The sequence below is a fragment of the Pleurodeles waltl genome, chromosome 4_2, assembly GCF_031143425.1.
Source record: "Pleurodeles waltl isolate 20211129_DDA chromosome 4_2, aPleWal1.hap1.20221129, whole genome shotgun sequence".
Taxonomy (NCBI): Eukaryota; Metazoa; Chordata; class Amphibia; order Caudata; family Salamandridae; genus Pleurodeles; species Pleurodeles waltl.
The window spans coordinates 1,038,020,247-1,038,043,430 of NC_090443.1; the positions used below are offsets into that span (position 1 = coordinate 1,038,020,247).

Consider the following 23,184-nt stretch of genomic DNA (forward strand, 5'->3'; position numbering starts at 1 on the left):
TAGCAAATATTTTCAGGGTCGGCTTGTGCACGGGCTCCAAGAGCCAAACCAGGCCATTGGCTCGGATCTGGCTTGGTTCTCCCTGTTAATTTGTTGGCTCTCCCACCTCTAGTTTCCAGACAGCTAAAGCTGCTGGGAATGGGACAAGTGAGAGGAATGGGAAGAGTTGATGAGAACAGAGAGATAAAAAATGAGTGAGAGAAGGAGAGTGAAGAGTTCGGATAAAGAGACCAAGAAGGAAAGGAAGTACGACAGACAGTTAGTAAAAAAAGCGACAACAGAGAACAGACCAGAGAAAGAAACTGAAAGAGGAAGAGAAACTGTGGAGAAGGAAAGACAATGAAGGAGGAGAGAGAAAGAAAAAAGCGAAAGAAAGAACGTATGTAGGAAAGAAACTGAGGTAGAAAGTATAACAGAGGCTAGGAGAGAAAACATAAAAAATGAGCATAAAAAAGGAGAGAAAGGAAAAAGAGAACTGGCGAGAAAACAGATAAGGAGACACGGGAAGACAAAATGGGAGAGAGAGAAGAAAAACGGACATTGTGTGGAACAGGGGAATTAAGAGTGAAAACAGATAGAGTTTGTGAGAGTGGAAGCTGAGAGAGAGAAGAGATAAAGAGTCAGAGAGAGAAAGAGAGGAGAAAGTGGGAGAGAAAGAGAGAGCAAGTAAGGACAGAGATACAGAGGGAGTTTGTGATTGTGTATGATTAAGAATTGGGCAACAAAGTAAAAGAGCAGCACAGATAGGGGGAAAAGGGAGAACATCAGCAAAGTGAAGGAGTCACTAACTGAGCGAACAATAATGCCACCGTGCAGATGTCTCCCTAGATCCAAACGCGAGGTTAAGGCAAGAGATTCCCCCAGCATCCAAAGCCCACACCTTGGATTTACATGTCCACAGACACTCACCCACCAATGGGTGTTCCAGGAAGCATGTGGTGTCCTCTAATGGCCCATCAGCCCAACTACTGAGTTCCCTGAACCCTTCACACCTCTCTGAGTCACCCATCTTAAGATGCTCTCCAGGATGCAGGTGTTTATGTCCTCCTAAGACCCAGCAGCTTCCACTCTGAGTTACCAGTTTGCCTTGCCCCCCCCCACCCAGTCACCCACCTTAAGATGCTCTCCAGGAAGCACTTTCTGATGTCATACAAAGACCCAGCACTCTAATTCTGAGTTCCCTGAGTCCCGTCCACCTCCCAGAGTCACCCATTTTAAGATGCTCTCCAGAAAGCAGGTGTTGATGTCCTCCTAAAATCCGTCAGCTTACACTCAGAGTGACCCCCCCATGCCCTGCCTCCCTCAGGCACCCACCTTAAGATGCTCTCCAGAAAGCAGGTGTTGATGTCCTTCTCTGTGAAGCGTGCCATGGCCTTCACAGCTCGGGGATTCACCAGGCAGGGTGTGGCATTGAAGGTCTGGCGCTGCAGTTCTGAGGGGTCTTTCAGCCACATCTTAGCCAGGTAGACTCCGTCCAGCTTGTTCCCAAAGGTGCCCCCGCCGACAGCAACTTTGGTCACAGGCTTCAGGGGGACTGACTTAGAGGTCATGTCAATGTCCTTCTTCTCTGTGGATGCCATGCTATAAGCTGCCAGCTGTGGAGAGTGGCATAAAAGGGAGAGAAGGGGGAGATAAAAGTTCAGTGTACACAGGTGCATGTTTGAAATAGGCCCTGCCTGTACCTTCCTTCTGTCTCCTGACTGCCCACTCTCTTCACTGCCAGCGGCAGCTCAGGTCTGTTCACTTCTTGGTTCTTATCTCATCGGGCTTCCCTCACTCGATGAAGGAGGATACTCAGAAACACACTGTACCCTCCTTCCAGGAATTCCAAGCAGCTCAAACCACACCTGTCACCTCAACAGGCTTATTGATCTCACATGTGTGGACACTCCCTGTGAGGAAAAGCAAAGGCAGGACATCTAATTCACTAATGAATGGCAAGAGGCAGGCAACCACTTCACTGAGGAATGGCAGAGGCAGAAAACTACTTCACAAAGGAATGGCAGAGGTGGGCACCTACTTCACAAAGGAATGGCAGAGGCAGGCAACTACTTCACTTAGGAATGGCAGAGCAACAGGCAACTACTTCACTAAGGAATGGCAGAGGCAGGCAACTACTTCACTAAGGAATGGCAGAGGCAGCAACTACTTCCCTAAGGAATGGCAGAGGCAGGCAACTACTTCGCAAAGGAACAACAGAGGCAGGCAACTACTTCACAAAGGAATGGCAGAGGCAGCAACTAATTCACTAAGGAATGGCAGAGACAGGCAACTATTTCACTAAGGAATTCAGAGGCAGGCAACTACTTCCCTAAAGAATGGCAGAGGCAGGCAACTACTTCACTAAGGAATGGCAGAGGCAGCAACTACTTCCCTAAGGAATGGCAGAGGCATCAACTACTTCACTAAGGAATGGCAGAGGCAGCAACTACTTCCCTAAGGAATGGCAGAGGCATCAACTACTTCACTAAGGAATGGCAGAGGCAGCAACTACTTCCCTAAGGAATGGCAGAGGCAGCAACTACTTCCCTAAGGAATGGCAGAGGCAGGAAACAACGTCACTAAGGAATGGCAGAGGCAGGCAACTGCTTCACTAAGGTACGGCAGAAGCAGGAAACTACTTCATTAAGCAATGGCAGAGGCATCAACTACTTCACTAAGGAATGGCAGAGGCAGCAACTACTTCCCCAAGGAATGGCAGAGGCAGGCAACTACTTCACTAAGGAATGGCAGAGGCAGGCAACTACTTCATTAAGGAATGGCAGAGGCAGGCAACTACTTCATTAAGGAATGGCAGAGGCAGCAACTACTTCACTAAGGAATGGCAGAGGCAGCAACTACTTCCCTAAGGAATGGCAGAGGCAGCAACTACTTCACTAAGGAATGGCAGAGGCAGGCAACTACTTCACTAAGGAATGGCAGAGGCAGCAACTACTTCCCCAAGGAATGGCAGAGGCAGGCAACTACTTCATTAAGGAATGGCAGAGGCAGGCAACTACTTCATTAAGGAATGGCAGAGGCAGCAACTACTTCACTAAGGAATGGCAGAGGCAGGCAACTACTTCACTAAGGAATGGCAGAGGCAGGCAACTACTTCATTAAGGAATGGCAGAGGCAGCAACTACTTCACTAAGGAATGGCAGAGGCAGCAACTACTTCCCTAAGGAATGGCAGAGGTCAGCAACTATTTCATTAAGGAATGGCAGAGGCAGCAACTACTTCACTAAAGGAACTGCAGAGGCAGGCAAATACTTAACTAAGGAATGGCAGAGGCAGGCAACTACTTCACTACGGTACATCAGAGGCAGGAAACTACTTCACTAAGGCATGTCAGAGGCAGGCAATTACTTCCCTAAGGAATGCAGAGGCAGGCAACTACTTCACTAAGGAATGGCAGAGGCAGGCAACTACTTCATTAAGGAATGGCAGAGGCAGCAACTACTTCCCTAAGGAATGGCAGAGGCAGGCAACTACTTAACTAAGGAATGCAGAGGCAGGCAACTACTTCACTAAGGTACAGAAGAGGGTGGTACTCATTTAACTGAAGAATGGCAGAGTTAGAGTGATGCTGATTAATGAAGTCCAAACATCCCATGCACTAAAACAACACTGAGGGTCTGAGACATAAAAAACAGTTGGAATCTCACTCCTACTTATGTCAAGTTTTTATACAGTGCTTCATCCTGCACATATGCTTTTCTAAGCACAGTAAATACCAGATGTTACTACTTCCCAAGGTAATGGCACTTTAGGTACTGGCCTTGGAATGATGGAAGGCTTTGTCTAACTCCCTACATCTTAAACACATGACCTTAGATGACTATTACATATCAGTGGTGAGTGTTAACTCACTAAGCCAACTTACCCTAGATTAGAGTCGCCCAACTTTGGTACAGGGTGCCCAATACCATGACATATTTTTAGAATATTATCATACAGTGAATGTAAATAATATGACTACATGGAATTCATTTAAAATGTCGGTGGCTATTTTGGAACTCTACCTCGGTCCTGGCCTTCTTCAAACTATATTGTCACAAGGGTTCCCCGGTTTACTCTGACACCTTGAGTAAATTTCTGTTTTGCAACTCACCAAGGTTTCCGGGAGTTACTTTTTGGCACGAATTATAGTTTCTTCAAATAAGTATAGCTATAAGTATAATTGCAGAATTTCCATGGTTTTGTACCTAACTATACTGTCCCTATAGCATTTGGTTTTCTTGGTGAATTTCTATGCTTTTTTAACATAAAGTAATAATGTAATTACCGCACATTAATACAACCACTGCCGTGCACAGACGAAACAGCGAGTGTTGGCCGCAGGGCATGTGGCTAAACCCCCTTGCATGTACCCCACCCCATGCAGTACTTGGCCTTTGGCTGTCACAGCAGGTATTAGTGTGTTTATTTTATTTTTTTTCATTTTTTTAAGTCCATGGACCCATTGCAGATTTACACTGGGGGTCGCAGTGAGCCCTCTGGTGGATCAGCAAATCAGCCGATAAAAAAATTGGGCAGTTTTTGTCCATGAGGGGTCCCTCAGGAACCCCTCTATCTCTCCAATGAGTTAGAGGCATCCTGACTTCTTACTATGTGTTTTTTAATCCTCCCCCACCGCCCAATATGACAAAATAAATGGCAGCTGCGAATTTCCTCTCAGGTTGCTGCCAGCCAATCAGGGTCTTACTGTTGGTTTGGGATCCACAGACCCCCCTGAGTGGATCTGTGAAGGGTCCGCGTCCCTAGATATACAAATTTATTTTTCCTTTATTAAATCCCAAACTACTGAATGGATTTACAGTACACAAAAATTACAAAAAGGGCTCTTTCTGGACCAAGACCTAGCTTTCTGCCAAACGTAATCACTAGTAGGAATGGAGCCTCTAGTTAGCAGTCGGTTTGAACCCCGTCCAAGTAGGGACCCTCACTCTAGTCCGGATAAGGAAGAGACCCGCTCAGATAACCCCTGCTCACCCCCTTTGTTTCTTGGCACAAGCAGTCAGGCTTATCTCAGAAGGAATGTGTAAAGTATTTGCACATAACACATAGTAGTAAATGAAAACCCTACAAAAGGCCACCACACCAGTTTTTAGAAAAAATATCCAATATTTATCTATATAAAATGAGACTAAATACGATAAAAATCCACCACACAGTATTAGATATATGAATTCTGCAAAATGTACACAAAAATACAGTTCCTTGAAGTGAATAGCTCCACCTGGGGCTATCACGGCGTCTTGATCAACAAAACCAACAGTTCAGGCCGGCCGCGGTGTCGTGGGCAAGCTACGGTGTCGGGAAGTCCCACAAACAGTACTTGGGATTTGCAGGGCGTTGTGATCCTCGCAGTGAGCTCCAGAGAGTGGCGTTGCGGTGTCAGTTCCAGAGTCGGTGCGTGTGTTGTCAGGCCCTTGAAGTCACACGCGTTGCGGATCGAAATTTGAGCTGATGAAGTCAGGAGCGTTGGCGTGGATGGCGTCGGGGCTGTGGTGCGAGGCGGGACAGTGCGACATGCAGTGTCCACAGGTCACAGTGCAGATAGTGGCTCACTGACGGTCATCCAGCAACGTTGGTTAGACCAGGGCTGCGGTGTGAATCAGGGCGGTGTGACTTGCCGTGTCCACAGGTCACGGTCCGGGCAGCGGTGTCATCATTGCTGAAGCGCTGTCATTGGCAGGCCCAAGCCAGCAGTGCGGGACAGGATGGGACGGTGCTTTGTGACTCTTACGAGCGGTGTCAACAGGCCACAGTGCAGGCAGGGATGCCTGGTGACGACATTGGAGTCAATGGTGCTGGTGTCGGTGGACTGGGACGGCTGTGCGGGACAGGACGGTGCTTCACTCTCCTCATGAGCGGTGTCCACAGGCCACAATGCAGGCAGTGGCGTCATAGTCAGCAGGAGTGGTGGGGTTGGGGATTCCCAGGCTGTGGTGAGAGCAGGCGATGCCGGAGTGCAGGGCCCACAGGTCACGGTGCGAGCAGCGGCTCAGTGAAGTCGTCCTATGACGGCGTCAGTGAAACCAGGAACACTGTGCGAAGTGGGGCAGTGCGCTCCATGCGGCGTCAGCAGGTTTCTCCTCTTGAACAGCACAAAACACACAGTTCCCAGTGCTGCAGGTCGAGGAAACTGACATCTTTGGTGTCCTTGAGAATTCCAACAGGAGGCAAGCTCTACTCCAAGCCCTTGGAGAATATTCTCAAGCAGGACACACAGCAACGTTCACCCTTTGCACTCTTTTCAGGCAGAAGCAGCAACTGCAGGCCAGTCCAGCAAAGCAACACAGCAAAGGGACAGTACTCCTCCTCCAGCTCTTCAGCTCTTCTCCTTGGCAGAGGTTCCCCTTGATTCCAGAAAGATTAAAAAAGTCTGGGGTTTGGGGTCTTCTTCTTATACCCCTTTCTGCCTTTGAAGTTACCAAACTTCAAAGCAAAGTCTCAAGTGTTTGTGAGATCCTTCTTTGTCCAGGCCAGGCCCCAGACACACTCCAGGGGGTCGGAGACGGCATTGTGTGAGGGCAGGCACAGTCCATTCGGGTGTAAGTGACCACTCCTTCCTCCACTCTAGCTCAGATTGCTCATTAGGATATGCAGGCTACACCTCAGCTCTCTTTGTGTCACTGTCTAGAGGAGAGGTGTGAACAGCCCAACTGTCAAACTGACCCAGACGGGGAATCCACAAACAGGCAGAGTCACAGAATGGTTTAAGCAAGACAATGCTTACTTTCTAAAAGTGGCATTTTACAACTTCACTAAAAGATGTATTTTTACATTGTGAGTTCAGAGACCCTAAACTTTAGATTTCTATCTGCTTCCAAAGGGAATCTGCACTGTAATAATATTTAAAGGCAGTCCCCATGTTAACCTATGAGAGGGATAGGCCTTGCACAGTGAAAACCGAATTTGGCAGTATTTCACTCTTAAGACATATTAAACACATTAGTATATGTCCTACCTTAAACATACAGTGCACCCTGCCCCTGGGGCTACCTAGGGTCTACCTTAGGGGTGCCTTACATGTAGTAAAAGGAACAGTTTAGGCCTGGCAAGTGGGTATAATTGCCTAGTTGAATTGGCAGCTTAAAACTGCACACACAGACACTGCAGTGGCAAGTCTGAGCCAAGGCTACAGAGCTACTAATGGGGGTGGCACAGCCGTGTTGCAGGGCCACTAGTAGCATTTGATTTACAGGCCCTGGGCACCTCTAGTGCACTTTACTAGGGACTTACTAGTAAATCAAATATGCCAATCAGGAATAAACCAATCAACAATAGCATATAACCCAGAGCATATGCACTTTAGCACTGATTAGCAGTGGTAAAGTGCCCAGAGTCCTAAAGCCAGCAAAAGCAGGTCAGAATAAATAGGAGGAAGGAGGGAAAAAGTTTAGGGATGACCCTGCAAAAAGGGCTATTTAACAAAATATAAGTATATGTATGTGGGTGTATATATATATATACATATATATATATATGTATGCATATATATATAAATATATATATATGTATACATAAAGAAAGTTGTCCTCGGATGAAAAGCGCACTCTCAACAGGTTTATTTTGGAATGCAGCAAAGCTAGCAACATACAAATAATTTTTTTTCATTTCTTCAGGACTCAGACATCCCCGTCCTTGATCATAGGCCAAATGTTAGAGTTCAGCAGATAATTGCAGGCACCTATTTACTCTGTCGCTTGACCAATACGTCACAATAATTTCAAAACTTATACTTCATCAGTTCTACTGCTGTGTTGAAAGTTTCAGGGTGATCCATTGTAATGATATGTGAGTTTTGATCACTGACTCCACGTTGCACTTAGCCTAGCAGTACACCGTCACATTAGTGACCACCAGCTTAATTTTGCCTATTGGCTTTATTTTAGCATTAGCCACTGCCACGTTAAAAGCTGCAAGTAGTTTTCCACATTGTACAATGTGCACATGTTTTTATTCTTCATGTTTTTTCCCACCAAGGGCTTAGGCTGATGAAGAACGTACTCAGACGCCAGGGGCAGTCTTGTTTTGAATTGGCACCTTGGGATTGTGGCCAAGTCCCGACATGTTATTTCCAAAGCTGGACTAAAGCAATCAGCATTTTTTGAAAAAATAAACTTCTGCAGGGAGAGGGATGTTCTAGACTTTTCCTCTCTTGTGTGTTCAAATTATAAGAGGCCGAGTCCAGATGGACCGGGGACAGAGAGTGTTTGCAGATCTCAGGCACATCTAGGACACTGAAGTGTGCCATACTTCCTATGAGGATAATTGATCTCTCTCTCCTCGATCGATTCTGGGATCTGGCGTTCTGATGCTGAATAGGAGGGAGATGAAGCAGTGATGCCTTTTTCTCCTGGTGATGCATATTTTTTAATTCATTATTTGCTCTGCATTATTATTATATAGATACATATATTTGCTATGTATATTGCAGTGGAGAATCATTTGTACATTCTGTCAACATCAGGACAGTGCACGCTCTACGGGAGACAAAAATGCAAAAACCCAGTCTTTCTGCAAGAGCATAATTCATGCATTGTGTTTATATGCAGTATGTTAACCTTTTACATTGCAGAGTTTAACCTTGAAAAGCACTAATAATGATGTTTGCAATAACTGTTCATTTGCAAGGTATTGCTGCAGGCTTACTGAGTATGTTAGGGTGTGGTCCCTTTCTAGGACCTTCTAGAAACTTTCCCTGCAGCATGACTGGGTGTGGTTTGTGGGCTGGCCTTGACTCTATATAAGGGAGCCAGCCCAGCTCCACGTGCTCACTATTCAGAGGTCCCGGTGCAGAGCAGCAGCAACTTCCTGAGCTCCTGTTCCGGAGGCCTACCTTGATATTCCAGGCCGGCCCTCATTATATTGGTGATCCCTGAGCAGGGCGGTAAGGCGGAGGTTGGGCTGGGCCCCCGATCCCCGTTCTCAAAGACATTCAAGTTTTGGGCCTAGTTGTGAAACTCTGGGTGCGTGAGTGTGATTTCATGGCATAACTAAAGCATTGTGCCCCGTTGTGCTGGGGGCGTGCCTCTGGGATGCCACCACCAGAGCTGACTAGTCTGGATGTCCCTACCCTGGCCCATTTTCCTTTTTTTCACATTTTTAAGTGGGACTTCGCTGAAGCATTTTTTTGCATTATTGCAGGAATTGTGCATAATGGTTAATACTATGTAATCATGGTGGACATGGAAAAGGAATTGAAACCAAGAAAATCCAGTTCTCCCTTGCTTGCCGTAGTTTCATCTACCAATGAGAACAGCTGTTGGCCTTTTAAAATTGACAGAATGAAAGGAAACGGACTAACTTCACTCTGAATATAGCACTGATAAAGGTGTTTTAGCCGAAACATGTTTGCTGAATAAACAAGGAACATGTAATCCCGGGAGTGCTTTGGCCTGTTTGTGATGTGTAAGTGAGAGCCACCCCCACTATTTGGAGGCACCCATCCGAGTGGCAGGGGCACGAGTTACAGTTACCTTAGGGCATGAGTTATAGTTAGTTGAGATAACTATAACTGGCAAATTTCTAAGGCGTTATATGTTTAAAATGTGAGCCTAACTATAATGTCCCTGTAACCTTTATTTTTTTCAGTGAATTTCTATGGTCGCCACTAGGTAGTTGTACTTAGGACCTAATTTCTGTAGAAAGAGCGTTTTTTATTTTGCCTATAACTTTGCAGCGCTTGACGAATCTTAACAAAATTTTCAAAACGTATACTTTGCGAAGTTCAGCTTCTGTCTTGAAAGTTTTGGGGTGATCTGTCAAGTGGGGGCCGAGAAAAAGGGAGGTACCAAAAAAAGTTTTCCCCATTTATTTTTCCATAGGAGCTTTAGACACGCCTCAGACTGAACCACTGAACGGAATTACAGCAAATTTGGCATGAAACTAGATTCTGTTATGCAGATCACACTTTTTGTGATTTGGTGCAAATCTGTTCAGTAGTTTTGGAGAAATTCAAGGACAAAAAATATAGATATTTAGGCATGCGGATCCTCCACGGATCCAACTTTCCCCATGCTGATTGGCTGGCAACACTTCAGCAAGGAAGTGTTGGCAGCCATATTGGTACTCGGCTTCAGCCGAGTCCCAGAAAAAAAAGAAAAAAAAAAAGAAAAGGGGCCAAGGAAGAGTCACCCTGACCCCTTTCCGTAGAGCTGGGGCCCCTGAGGAACCCGCCAGGGCTAAAAAGCATTTTTTTGAGAAAAAATAATTGGGAAAATCAGCGGATGGACCCACAGATTTTTCTGAGATAAAAAAAAACATGGTCTCCTGCACTTTGTTTTATTTGCCTAGGGTGGGCCAGGTCCCAGGGGCATCATAAAGGTGGGGGGGGGCACATGGGGCCCCTCCTTGGGCTTTAATAAGCCCTGGGACCTGCACCTCCAAAGGAGGAATGTTAAAATTTGAGACGGGCCCTGGCCCCCGTCACCCTGGGAACCACCACCGGGGAATTTTTTTTTTTTAAAGTAAGAGGGGGAGGCAAAATGGCCTCCCCCACAGCTCCAGGGATCACTATCTTCCCAGAACTATCCACTTAATTAATGCGGAGGGGCTTGTGCTCCTCCCGCACCCCAGGGACCACCACTACCTCTGGTCTACACTTTATTTGGAGTGGGGGCACGGCCCCCCTCGTTGCTCCTGGGACCACCACCCCCGAGGGCAACACTGTATTTGGATTAGGGGGGCACACTGCTGCCCCTCTGCCCAGGGGACCACTACCCCCGGGGAAAATATTTAAAAAAAGAAAGAGGGTGCCTATGGGACCCCAAGCCCCGGGGACCACCAAACCCGGGGGCTATTTTCATTGGAGGGTGGCTGTGCGGACCCCCCGCATGGAGCCACTGATGGGCCTGGGAACAGCCACACCGTAGGGCCGGCTCCTGCTATGTCCCAGCGGAGCCAATCCCCAGGACATAGCTGTTTGCTGTGGCATGGCTGCAGCGCTGCAGCCAAGCCACAGCAAACACTCTGTGGTTTGACCGCAGGACCTTTAAAGCAGGTCCCGTTGTCAGCAGAGCTTTCATGCGTGCAAGGGACAGAGATGAAATGCTTCAGCAAGTACGGAGCTGCTGTCAAGGGAGCTCTGTGCTTGCTGAAGCATGGGCACTGCAGTGCCAGGTAGCCTGTAAAGGGCTTTTTATTTAACAATAAAATAAATTTTAAAAAAATATATTAAGTATATAGGGACCACGGGGGAGCCCTTGAGGGCTCCCTTGCGGTCCCAGATAGCCCATAAAGAATTTTTTTTTTAATTAAAAAATCACAAATAAATAAATAAATATATAGGGACCGTGAGGGAGCCGGCACAGATAGCCCATAAAGGGCTTTAAAAAAAACTATAACTCAGTGTGGTGGTCGCAGACATTCACACTGAGCATTGGGGGTTCGAGTCCAACTGGACTCTTTCTCTCTTTTATTTTTTTTATGAAAAAATTATTATTCTTTTTTAAAATAATAAATGTATTTTTGTTTTTAAATTGTATACAAATATGTAATTGTAAGTATATCAGACATCAAACCCTAAAAAACTCTCTCTCTCTCACTCACTTTCTTTCTTTCTTTCTGTCTCTCACTCAATTTCTCCTACTCACACACCCACTCAGACACTTACGCACTCATTCACAGACCCAATCAGACACTCCTGCACCCACTCACACACTCACGCACCCAGTAACAGCCCCACTTAGACCCTCATTAACTCACTCACGGCCCCAGTCAGACCCGCACGCTCCCACTCACAGACACACTCAGACAGTTAAGCACCCACTCACACACCCACTTAGTCTGTCACACACTCACTTACAGACCCACTGACACCCTTATGTACCCACTCACAGACCCACGCACACACTGATGCACCGACTAAAAAACAGATGTAAACACTCTCACACACTGACAGACATTCTGACAGCCACTCTCACCGCCGTAGAACTCTGGGACCTCCTGGACTCCACAGCACCGGACGTCGCCTTCATCACGGAGACCTGGATGAACGCCTCCTCTGCTCCAGACATCGCCACCGCCACAAGATCTCCAGGAAAGACCGCACCAACCAAGCAGGAGGAGGTATCGCCATTGTCTTCAAAGACTCCATCAGCGTCACCACCTCCACCGAAGACACCCCTCTCGCCGCTGAACACCTGCATTTTCAGATTCGCACCGACCCGAGGACCACCCTCAGAGGATCCCTCGTCTACCGTCCTCCCGGACCACGCGCCCCTTTCAGCGACGCCATCGCCGACTTCATCTCCCCGCACGCCCTCGCCTCACCGGACTACATCCTCCTAGGCGACCTCAACTTCCATCTGGAACAAAACAACGACCCCAACACCACCACCCTGCTCGACAACCTCGCCAACCTCGGCCTCAAACAACTGGTGAACACTGCCACCCACATCGCCGGACACACGCTCGACCCTATCTTCTCCGCCAGCAAACACGTCTTCTTCAGCCACACCTCTGCCCTACACTGGACCGACCACAGCTGCGTCCACTTCACATTCTGACGCGAGACCCGCCACCTCCGCACTCAACCCATCCCTCGTCGACAGTGGAACAAGATCCCTGAAGAGCAACTCTTCTCCGCACTCGCCGCCAACCAACCCACCCTCACCACCGACCCCAACGACGCAGCCCTCAACCTCACAAACTGGATCTCCAACTGCGCAGACAACCTTGCTCCCCTCAAACGCACGCATCGACGAGACCAACACCAAAATACCTCTCTGGTTCTCTGACACCCTCAAAGAATCAAAGAAAACTTGTCGCGCCCTTGAGAAAGCCTGGCGCAAGGACCACACCGCTGACAACATGACCGCCCTCAAGAACGCTACCGGCGAACACCACCACCTGATCCGCGCTGCCAAAAGGAACTTTTTCACCGACAGACTGGACAAAAACAGCCACAACAGCAGAGAACTCTTCAGCATCGTCATGGAGTTCTCCAACCCCAGCGCCAACGCCAACGCCGTCACGCCCTCACAGGATTTGTGCGAATCCCTCGCCACTTTCTTCCATCGCAAGATCAGCGACCTCCACGACAGCTTCGGACACCAGACCCAACCAAACACCACCGAACCCGCATCCCCGGCCATCACCCTCAACAACTGGACCCACATCAACACGGAAGAAACCAAATCCATCATGAACTCAATCCACTCCGGCGCCCCTTCGGACCCCTGCCGCACTTCATCTTTAACAAAGCCGACGACATCATCGCCCGCACCTCCAGACCGTCATCAACTCTTCTTTTTCTTCTGCTACCTTCCCCGAATGCTGGAAACACGCCGAAGTCAACGCCCTACTAAAGAAACATACGGCTGACCCGAGCGACCTGAAAAACTTCCGCCCCATCTCTCTTCTGCCTTTCCCAGCCAAAGTAATAGAGAAGACCGTCAACAAACAGCTGACCACCTTCCTGTAAGACAACAACCTGCTTGACCCCTCTCAAACCGGATTCCGAACCAACCACAGCACTGAAACCGCCCTCATCTCAGTCACAGACGACATCAGAACCCTGATGGACAACGGTGAAACAGTCGCCCTCATTCTTCTCGACCTCTCGGCTGCCTTTGACACCGTCTGTCACCGCACCCTAATCACCCGCCTCCGCTCCACCGGGATCCAAGGCCAGGCCCTGGACTGGATCGCCTCCTTCCTCGCAAACCGTTCCCAAAGAGTTTACCTCCCTCCGTTTCACTCAGAACCCACCGAGATCATCTGCGGCGTACCTCAAGGCTCATCACTCAGCCCGACACTCTTCAATGTCTACATGAGCCCCCTCGCCAACATCGTACGCAAGCACGACATCATCATCACCTCCTACGCCGACGACACACAACTTACACTCTCCCTCACCAAGGACCCCGCCAGCGCCAAGACCAACCTACAAGAGGGTATGAAGGACGTCGCAGATTGGATGAGGCTCAGCCGCCTAAAGCTGAACTCTGAAAATAAGGAAGTCCTCATCCTCGGCAACACCCCGTCCGCCTAGGACGACTCCTGGTGGCCCACGGCCCTCGGCACCGCACCGACCCCCACAGACCACGCCCGCAACCTCAGCTTCATCTTGGACCCTCTTCTTACCATGACCAAGCAAGTCAACGCCGTGTCCTCCGCCTGCTTCCTCACCCTCCGCATGCTCCGCAAGATCTTCCGCTGGATCCCCGCCGACACCAGAAAAACCGTGACCCACGCCCTCGTCACGAGCCGTCTGGACTACGGCAACACCCTCTACGCCGGGACCACAGCCAAACTCCAAAATCGCCTGCAACGCATTCAAAACGCCTCAGCCCGCCTCATCCTCAACGTACCCCGCAGCAGCCACATCTCCGCACACCTGAGACACCTGCATTGGCTCCCAGTCAGCAAAAGGATCACCTTCCCACGCACACAAAGCCCTCCACGACAAGGGACCGGAATACCTCAACAGACGCCTCAGCTTCTACGTCCCCACCCGCCTCCTCCGCTCCTCTGGCCTCGCACTCGCTGCTGTCCCTCGCATCCGCCGCTCCACGGCGGGTGGGAGATCTTTCTCCTTCCTGGCGGCCAAGACCTGGAACGCCCTCCCCACCAGCCTCAGGACCACCCAGGACCACTCCGCTTTCCGGAGACTCCTAAAGACCTGCTGTTCGAGCAGCGATAACCCCCCCTTTTCCCCTAGCGCCTTGAGACCCGCACGGGTGAGTAGCGCGCTTTATAAATGTTAATGATTTGATTTGATTTGATTTGATATGCCCTCTCACACCTATTCTCACACCCAGAAAGGACTCGGGCAACTCCTGTCACGCACGGCCAAAAGGCAGTGCGCAGCAGGAGGTTAGGTGGTTAGGAAGGATGGCCACAGGGTCTGGTTGCAGCCAGGTTTTGCTGGCAACCTCCACTGCACATGGGTAAAGGCCGTGCATGGTGTAAGGTTAGGTGGTTATCGGGGGTTGCCCACAGGGTCTGGCCAAAGGCAGACCAGGAATGTATTGGTAAGAAGTGATACAAGAAGTAAGCAAAATGCCTGGCTACAACCATAAGCAGGCTTTTTATAAATGTAATAAATGTAAGGCTTGTAGACATAGAAGTAATTTTACATCTATAAAGACATCTCTGGGGCAGTAGTGGGAGATTTATAAATATCTAACTTGTAAGACCAATTATGCTGTGTATATGCTAAAATATGAGTGTAATAGAATGTATTTAGGTAGCACTATTTTACAAGCACACAAACGCATTTTGCGGCATCTTGAAAGAGATGTTAATAGATTGAAATATTCTGAGTTAGATACTATACCGAGAGGTCCCAGGGGTGGAAATAGAGAAAAGGCTTTGAGAAAGTTGGAGGCAAGCTACATCCTTAGGTTTGATACATTGGAGCTGAGGAGTCTGAATGTTGATACAGAACTACATGTGTTTTTATACTGTCTATGCGTTGTAACATGTTGCCTATTGTTTGCTCGTCTGCATGTAGATCTGTGGCACTGGATTTTAACATATGTGTTTATTTATTATTTTTTCAGTTTGCGAATGGACCAGTTTCAATGGATAGTGAGAACAGATAGCAATTTAGTGTAAAGAAAGAGTGATATGAGAGGAAATATTAGAAAAGGAGGAGAAATAGGCAAGATCTGAAATGAACTCCAAACTCACAGGGTGTTGGGTGGAATTGTTTATAAACCCAGTTAAATAGCCCATTGGGGCATGATTGTAACATCCTGTAAGGAGCGTGTAAATGGTGTTGTAGTAAGATCTAAGCATAACGATGTATTAATTATATTATTTTCATTTGTCATTTATTAATTTTAATTTTTTAATTTTTCATATTTGCAATAAATATATTTCTAATATGTTGTGAGAATTACTATGAAGTTTTTCTTCTGGCTGTCCTTTATGATGGCTAAAAATAATTATTTCTTGAAAATGATCTGTTCAAGATGACGCCATGCAAATAATGAACGTGAAGATACTGGCTGGCACATCGTTAATTTTGATGTCTTTTTTATGTTTAAGAGGAATTGGAAAATGTAATGTCTTCAACCGTGACAAAGGTCCTGTGTGGACCGAAACGTGTTGTTAATTAAATATTAATTGATTAATTATTGGTGAATTAATAATAAATGAATTGTTAATTAATTATGTACATTGTGTAATTATTATAAATATTTAATTTAGATGTATGTTAAATGTGTGACTATAGTTTGGGAATTTAATTAAATAATAATTAAATAACTTTTTGTTCTTATATTAATTCTTTAAAAAGTGTATAATTACTTAACTTTTTAATTGGTTGTTAATTTATTTATTTGATTTTATCTTAATATTTGTATAATTGTCATGTATATTTTGTTATTACTAATGCAGATATTGACATTATTAATGTTTAATGTATATATAAAATTGTATGTTATATATGTATGTTTATATGATTAAAGTATAATATTTAATAATGTATCTATTTAATTTTGTGTTAACTGTTTTATAATTTTATGAAATTAATACTTGTATTAAAATAAGGTATTTGTTTGAAGTGAAGTACTTTAACTACTGTTGCACAGATTGGAGGGAGAGTAATAATTTTTACCCTTCCTGAGTCCAACACTTTCCCTACTGTTGCAGCGACTGGAGTGGTAATAGTAGATTTAACCCCTCTTGAGTCCAGAACTTTCCTTACTGTTGCACCAACTTGAGTGAGAATATTAAATTCTACACCTCTTGAGTCCAACGATTTCCCTACTGTTGCATGGACTGGAGTGGGAATATTCAATTTTACACCTCCTGAGTCCAACGATTTCCCTACTTCTGCACAGACTGGAGTGGGAATATTAAATTTTACGCCTCCTGAGTCCAACACTTTCCCCACTGTTGCACAGACTCAAGTGAAAATGGTATATGTATCATTCCTAAAAGTGTATAGTTGTGTTTATATTATTTAAAATCATAATATTATTATGTTTCTGTGTATTTTAAATTATATATTTTTAAATTAGTAGTGATTGTAATATATAATGTACTTTTAGTAAAATGTATTTGTTTTATATTGTTCACTTTTTATACATAGTTAAATTGGTATTGTTTTTGATTTTTTTCCAGTTTATTTTTTACGGTTTTCGATATAAATATATGTACATTCACACACACACACACACATACATACAAACCTATATTTACATATACTTGTTATATTATTAAAACAAAAAATAGTAAATTATAATATAAATTAAAATTATGTCAATAATAGTTTCACATTACACATGTGCAAATAAACATACACACATACATATAAATGAGTGTGTGTTTGTTTAAATAAGTCTATATTTATATATTTTTGATATCATTTAAATATATTTAATTACATTATATTACTGTTACATTTACTATTTTTTACTATATATATCTTATTATTATTTTTTTTAATGTTAATGTAAAACAATATTGTTTTCGATATTTTTTTACTTACCATTATATGTATAGTAAAACTATATTTTTGACTAATATTTTTGTATTACAGTATTTGGGGTTCCTTATTTTTTCAGTGAACCTGTTTGGGAGACTCTTGAACCTTAACTATCAATAGTCTATCCAAAGTCTCTCTGCCACTCAGACTGACTAAAACGATTACGTTCTCTGGCCCCTATGTCTCCACCCAAGGCCCCCAGACACAAGATCACAGGGCAAAAGGCACAAGTGCCATCCAAACACCGGTGCGTGCTCATCCCTCTCCCCTGCTCCGACCAAGCAAGACCACACATCAAAGGGGAGGTGTGGTAGCTCAACGAGTCTAGATCGCAATCACAAACTAAGGGCCTCATTATGAGTCTGGTGGTCACTAGATTGCCAGACTTGCAGATGGCGGTTGGACCTAATCCGCCAGGGCAACGTTGCAAACAGCAATACTCTGGGGATTACGACCTCGTTCTCCGCCAGCCTTTTCATGGCGATAGCAACGCTGTGAAAAGGCTGGAGGACAACAGGTGCAGGGGGCCCCAGCGGGGCACCTGCACTGCCCATGTACTTACCATGGGCAGTGCAGCCCCCCCCGGCCAGCACCACCGCAATGTTCACTGTGTGCTTTGCAGTGAACATTGCGAGGGTGCTGGTGCACCCTGCTGGCTACTGGATTGCCGCTGGCTTGATTATGAGCTGGAGACAATGATGTAGCCTATTTACTGCTAGGCTGGCGGGCAAAACCTGAGCTTTCTGTCCGCTAGCCTAGCAGGAAACTCTTAATGGGTTCGGCAGGGTGATAGCCTGGGTGGCGGCAACCTAGCTTGAAAATCAGCTCATGAAACGCACAAGTACTAACAGACTGTGAAACCAAGGTGGCAGCCATAAACAAAATTAGGAAATGCGATCTTATCGCCTTACAGGAAACTTGGGCTCTCCATCTGTCCTCTGGCTGGATTTCACAGCCTATGAATTATTAGCAGTAGCCAAGTAGCCTCCGGAGGAGTATCAATTCACATGAATAATTATTTGGCAGCAACCGACATGACGCTTTGCAAAGGAAACAGTGATTACATCTTTATTAAACGTTCGCTAGCCAAGACCGACAATGTAATAACTGGGGTCACAACCATCATCATAGGGTGCATTTATCTTCATCCACCAAAAGCAAGAAGAGAGGCAAGTAAGCCACACTATTCCCTATTCTGAAAGATTGATCGGCCGCATACCCAGACGACATGTAGATCGAGATGGGTGATTTCAATGCGAACCTGTTACTTACAATGTTGAACTCTCCATTTGTAGTCCTGATAAATCAAATATGGACCATACTCCTGATTAGTAGGCAGCTCCAAAGACGTGATAAACAGGGAGTCATTTTGTGTCTATTCCAGCTAGGCCTGTGCTTATTAAATGGGAGATACAGCACAGACTCACCTGTGGCTTACACACATGTCATCTGTTTCAGAATGGCTACCCTAGATTACATCTGGGTGCCGGTGGCTCATTTCTGAAACATCACCAAGTTTGTTGTGATCTTTCCCTTGGCCAGCAACCATGCCATTCTTATCTGTGAGGTTCGGTCCCACGGCCCACCCACCCAAAAATAACTCTCCTTAGCACCCTGGCACAACTGGAGCATGTCAAGAAAGCAGAGTGGTCCACGGTGAACCAACAGAAGCAAGGGGAAATTGTGGATCTTTTCATGGACATGACCTGCGTAAGCATGCAGCGAAACTATCACCGTGCATTTCTGGGAGTCCCTGGCTGACCACCTCAAAAAAATAAACTGCCCATGTGTAGTAGAAAATGACAAGTCATCTGTACATTCCAGCTCAGCAGCCGACAAAAACATCAAATAATGACCTAAAAAAAGCAGCCTAAAGAAAACCCTGTGGATGTTCAGCATGGACAAGGGAGGAAATAAAGGGCTGTGGACCCAGATCACCACCCTTCACCATAAAATATAGAAAAGCCCTCCATACCCAAAGGAGGGAAGAGGCCATAAAATCCGAGGCCCAGAGAAACGTTTGGCTATGGGTCAACAAGTACTTCAAACGGAACCACCAGGCGACCGCTTCCAACATCGCTCTAGGCGAATGGGAAACCCACATCAAGGCTCTTTACGTGGACCCTACAGTGGTTCATAGCCTGCCCAGCTTGTCGGAAAAGAACTTTGCCCGCTCCCACGACACAACCTGATCTAGACTGAGAAGACATTCTACTAATACCATCTTGTGAAGACACACCACTAATAACCCTGGCTTAAGTAGCGCTTCCCATCAAGTCAATGTGAGCAGGCGGTGCGCTGCAGTATACAAGTGGGCTCCAGCTCGATGGGCCACAGTGATGGCGCCTCCATTCCGGGAGTGCCGATTAGGGGGATGCGTTCTGGATACATGGAAGGCTACACTTCTAGTCCTGATTCACAAAAAAGGGTAGCAATTGTGCCCGGGGAATTATCAATTGATCGCACTACTGGTTGTCGAAGGGAAGTGTTATGCCAGCATATTAAAACAAGAACTCCAGGCATGGGCGGAAGAAAGGAAGCTGATCCCCCATCACCAGCCGGCTTCCAAAATAGCTGCCACATTGAAGATAATCTAATCTGCATCTCCCATTTGATTGAAAACACAATAATAGCCAAGTGGTGGGGCTTCTATACTGGCTTTAGTCTCCTTCCAGTCTGCATTTGGCAGTGTGTCGTAGCCAAAACTTTGGTCAAAATTTAGCAACTGGGGCATCCCTCATAATTTACTAAAAGCAATTATCACCCTCTATTCGAACACTTGGGTAAAGATAAGGGTCAGCACTGGATTGGCCACCACGGGTAAAATCCGGACAAACAAAAGCTTGAAGTAAGGCTGTATACTGGCACCACTTCTATTTAATTTGGACAAACTTCTGGACCACTTGACATCAGTGAAGGCATTTCCACCCAAAATGGCCAGCCTCGAAATTCAGGTACTCCAGTATGTGGACGACACAGCCCTTCTAGATCAAACACCCACTGGCTTTCAGAGACTCCTCACAGCGCTGTCTATTGTAAGGCTAACTGCCTGAAAGAGAATACAATGAAAACAAAGGTGATGATAATCTCCTGGAAACTGGCAAAACATAGATCATGGTTCATCGAGGAAAAGGCCATTGAGGTGGTGACCACTTATAAATACTGGGGAGTCTGGCTGGACCATAGGGGTTGCTTAGCAGAACATGCTACTGCCCAACAGGGGGAATCCAAATCCGTAGTAGGGGCCTCCTGCAAAGCACAACAATCAGTGAACACTCCAGAGTTATCACAGTTTATGAGGGTGATAGGATGTAAATTCCTCCCCACAGTAGCCTATGGGGCATTGACCTTCAGAAACAGAATGGCAAACTGGATGGATAGAGCACAGTCGTCATGCAACCGAAGAGTATTTCTGCTTCCAAATTGTACTTCACATGCTCAAATCCAACCGTGCAGCATTGGCTACTAAAAGCCACGTCTCTTGCTTATAGCCTGAAAGCTAAGCAGGCACAGGAGCGCACACTCAAAAACTCCATCTGGAAATGAATAAGTAACCCAGCAACAAACTAGCATAAGTTTCTCACCCAGGCTTTGGAAGATTTAGAAGCGCGCACAATCTTGACAAGCGGGCTTCCGGTTCCCGTGCGGCTAAATTGTTGATCAAACAATCTAGGCTAATATCGGCAGACCAAAATACACAAGCAGTAAAAAATGGGGCATGCTAGTCTGGCTTAGATGCTGTATGAGCCAGGGTCTACCTCTCCTTGCCTTTCAGTCTATCTATAAAACAACAGCTTAAGGGCTTGCGCTTCGGGTTAGTCCCTCTGGAGGCAGAGGAATTCGGAGGAGGATGGGCAATGCCGCCTCTGTGCTAAGGCAGAAGAATCACTGACCCATGTGCTCTGTATCCGCGAGGAGCTGATCCCGCTAAGGAAGTTCTGGCTTCGACCGCTCTGGTGCACCTTAAACGTCAGGACGCGCCAAGGAGCCTTAGAGGTTTGCCTGAGAGGGGAATCGGCACAAGTGGCCGCCCACTTTGTGAAATTTATGAAAGCTGCAGTAGCACTGCTGTCTCCTCAGTAACTACAAGAGACAGTTCGCAGGCAGAACCTTCATAAACTAATAACATCCAAATGAAGAAAAATAGACTCACTAACCCCTCATCTCCCATCCGGACCAGATCAGTTTTCTGGCAGCCGGAAGGGGAGAATTCTAGAAGTTGGATTTATTTATGGGTGTGGTTTTATTTCCATTGCAATGGTTTTTACTAACATGTGAGGGTTTTTTAGATTGTGATGATTTTAAGTAATCATCCAATTAATCATCCAATTAATTTTTTTAATTTGAATTTTGAAAATTATTTTTGCCAAAATTCGTGGAGAATCCCCGAATCTGATGAAAATTTTAAAAAAGAGTGGTCACCCGCTCTTGTTCAATACTTTGCCCTCGGGTGGGCCACGTTCCAGGGGCATGTGCCATTATAAAATAAAGGAGGGGGGTGCAATGGGTCCCCCTCCAAGGACTCTTTTGAGCTCCTGGGACCACCTCCTCCTTGGGGCTTTCTTAAAATATTGAAGGAGGGCCATGCAGAACCCCCTTCACTTAGGCTCTTATGAGCCACGGGGACCACCACAAAGGTTACAGAGGTTTTATACTTATGGTTATCTCAAGTAACTATGACTTGTGCCCTAAGGTAACTATAACTTGTGTCCTCGCCATGCACTGCTAATTACCCCAGATATTACAGCGCTCATGACATCTTTTATAACATCATTGATATCAATGTAACATTTGCAGTAAAATTATTGATGAGATACCTGTGCATGGAGGGGGCATGTGTTATGGTCACCTTAGAGCATGAGCTATAGTTACTTGAGATAAGCATAACTATAACTGCTGAATTTCTATGGTTTTATGCTAGTGAATTGTGAACCTAACTATAGTGTCCCTGTAACCTTTGTTTTTTTAAGTGAATTTTTATGTGTTTTTTTTTAATTCTATTTCCTAAATATAACGCCCTGTAATCTCTTATGTTATATATATATATATATATATATATATATATATATATATATATATATATATATATATAGTAGACTTATTGCATTTGCACTTGTAAGTCAAACCAAAGTACTCCAATGGCTTGGTGTGCAAGGTCTGGTACATGAACCCAACCAGCGGAGTAAAACTCTACGCTCACCCCTACTCACGACTCCCAACTGCCTTGTTTAGAGAATTGCAATAGGCAATGGCAAATCTTGCTTGTGTTGCCAGCTCGCTTTTGTGTAGCCTTGAGGGGAAAAAAATTTCACCATGTGGCAAAAGGAGGAATTTGGCCAGAAATCCGCATTACAAGAGTAACACGCAGTTGACAAATTCTGCCAATTCCGTTGGCGGAATGAAACATTCTGCCCACCCCTGGTTTTCATTCAAACGAGTTTCCAAGGGTATGAATGGGCATCTGTGACTGTCACAGGCTCACAGGAGCTCCCTTGGGCTATTTGTGATTTCCCATTTACCCTAATGGCAAGGGGATTCTTATTAGTAATTTACACAGCAGACAAATATGCAGTTAAAGCATACTTGCACACATACAATTGCATTCAATAATCCCCTACACATCACTCATTTTGGAGGTATTCCCTTCGCATTTTAACCATTGAAAGTTACAGAAGAAAATACAACACCATTATCATAGTGAGAATGGAGTGAGAAAAAGTTTGTTACTATCCATAAATGTGCATATTTGT

General features: G+C 45.8%; 1 protein-coding gene across 4 annotated transcripts in view; it reads right to left on the reverse strand.

Moving 5' to 3' along the window:
• The window catches only part of LOC138293669 (N-acyl-aromatic-L-amino acid amidohydrolase (carboxylate-forming)-like), a 215,106-nt gene that overhangs the window by 172,968 nt on the left and 18,954 nt on the right, over nucleotides 1-23,184 (reverse strand). For all 4 annotated transcript variants that reach the window (XM_069232973.1, XM_069232970.1, XM_069232972.1 and 1 more), the window contains exon 2: nucleotides 1,315-1,595. In XM_069232973.1, coding sequence (XP_069089074.1) covers nucleotides 1,315-1,595 — 281 coding nt within the window. The remainder of the gene's footprint in view (nucleotides 1-1,314; nucleotides 1,596-23,184) is intronic.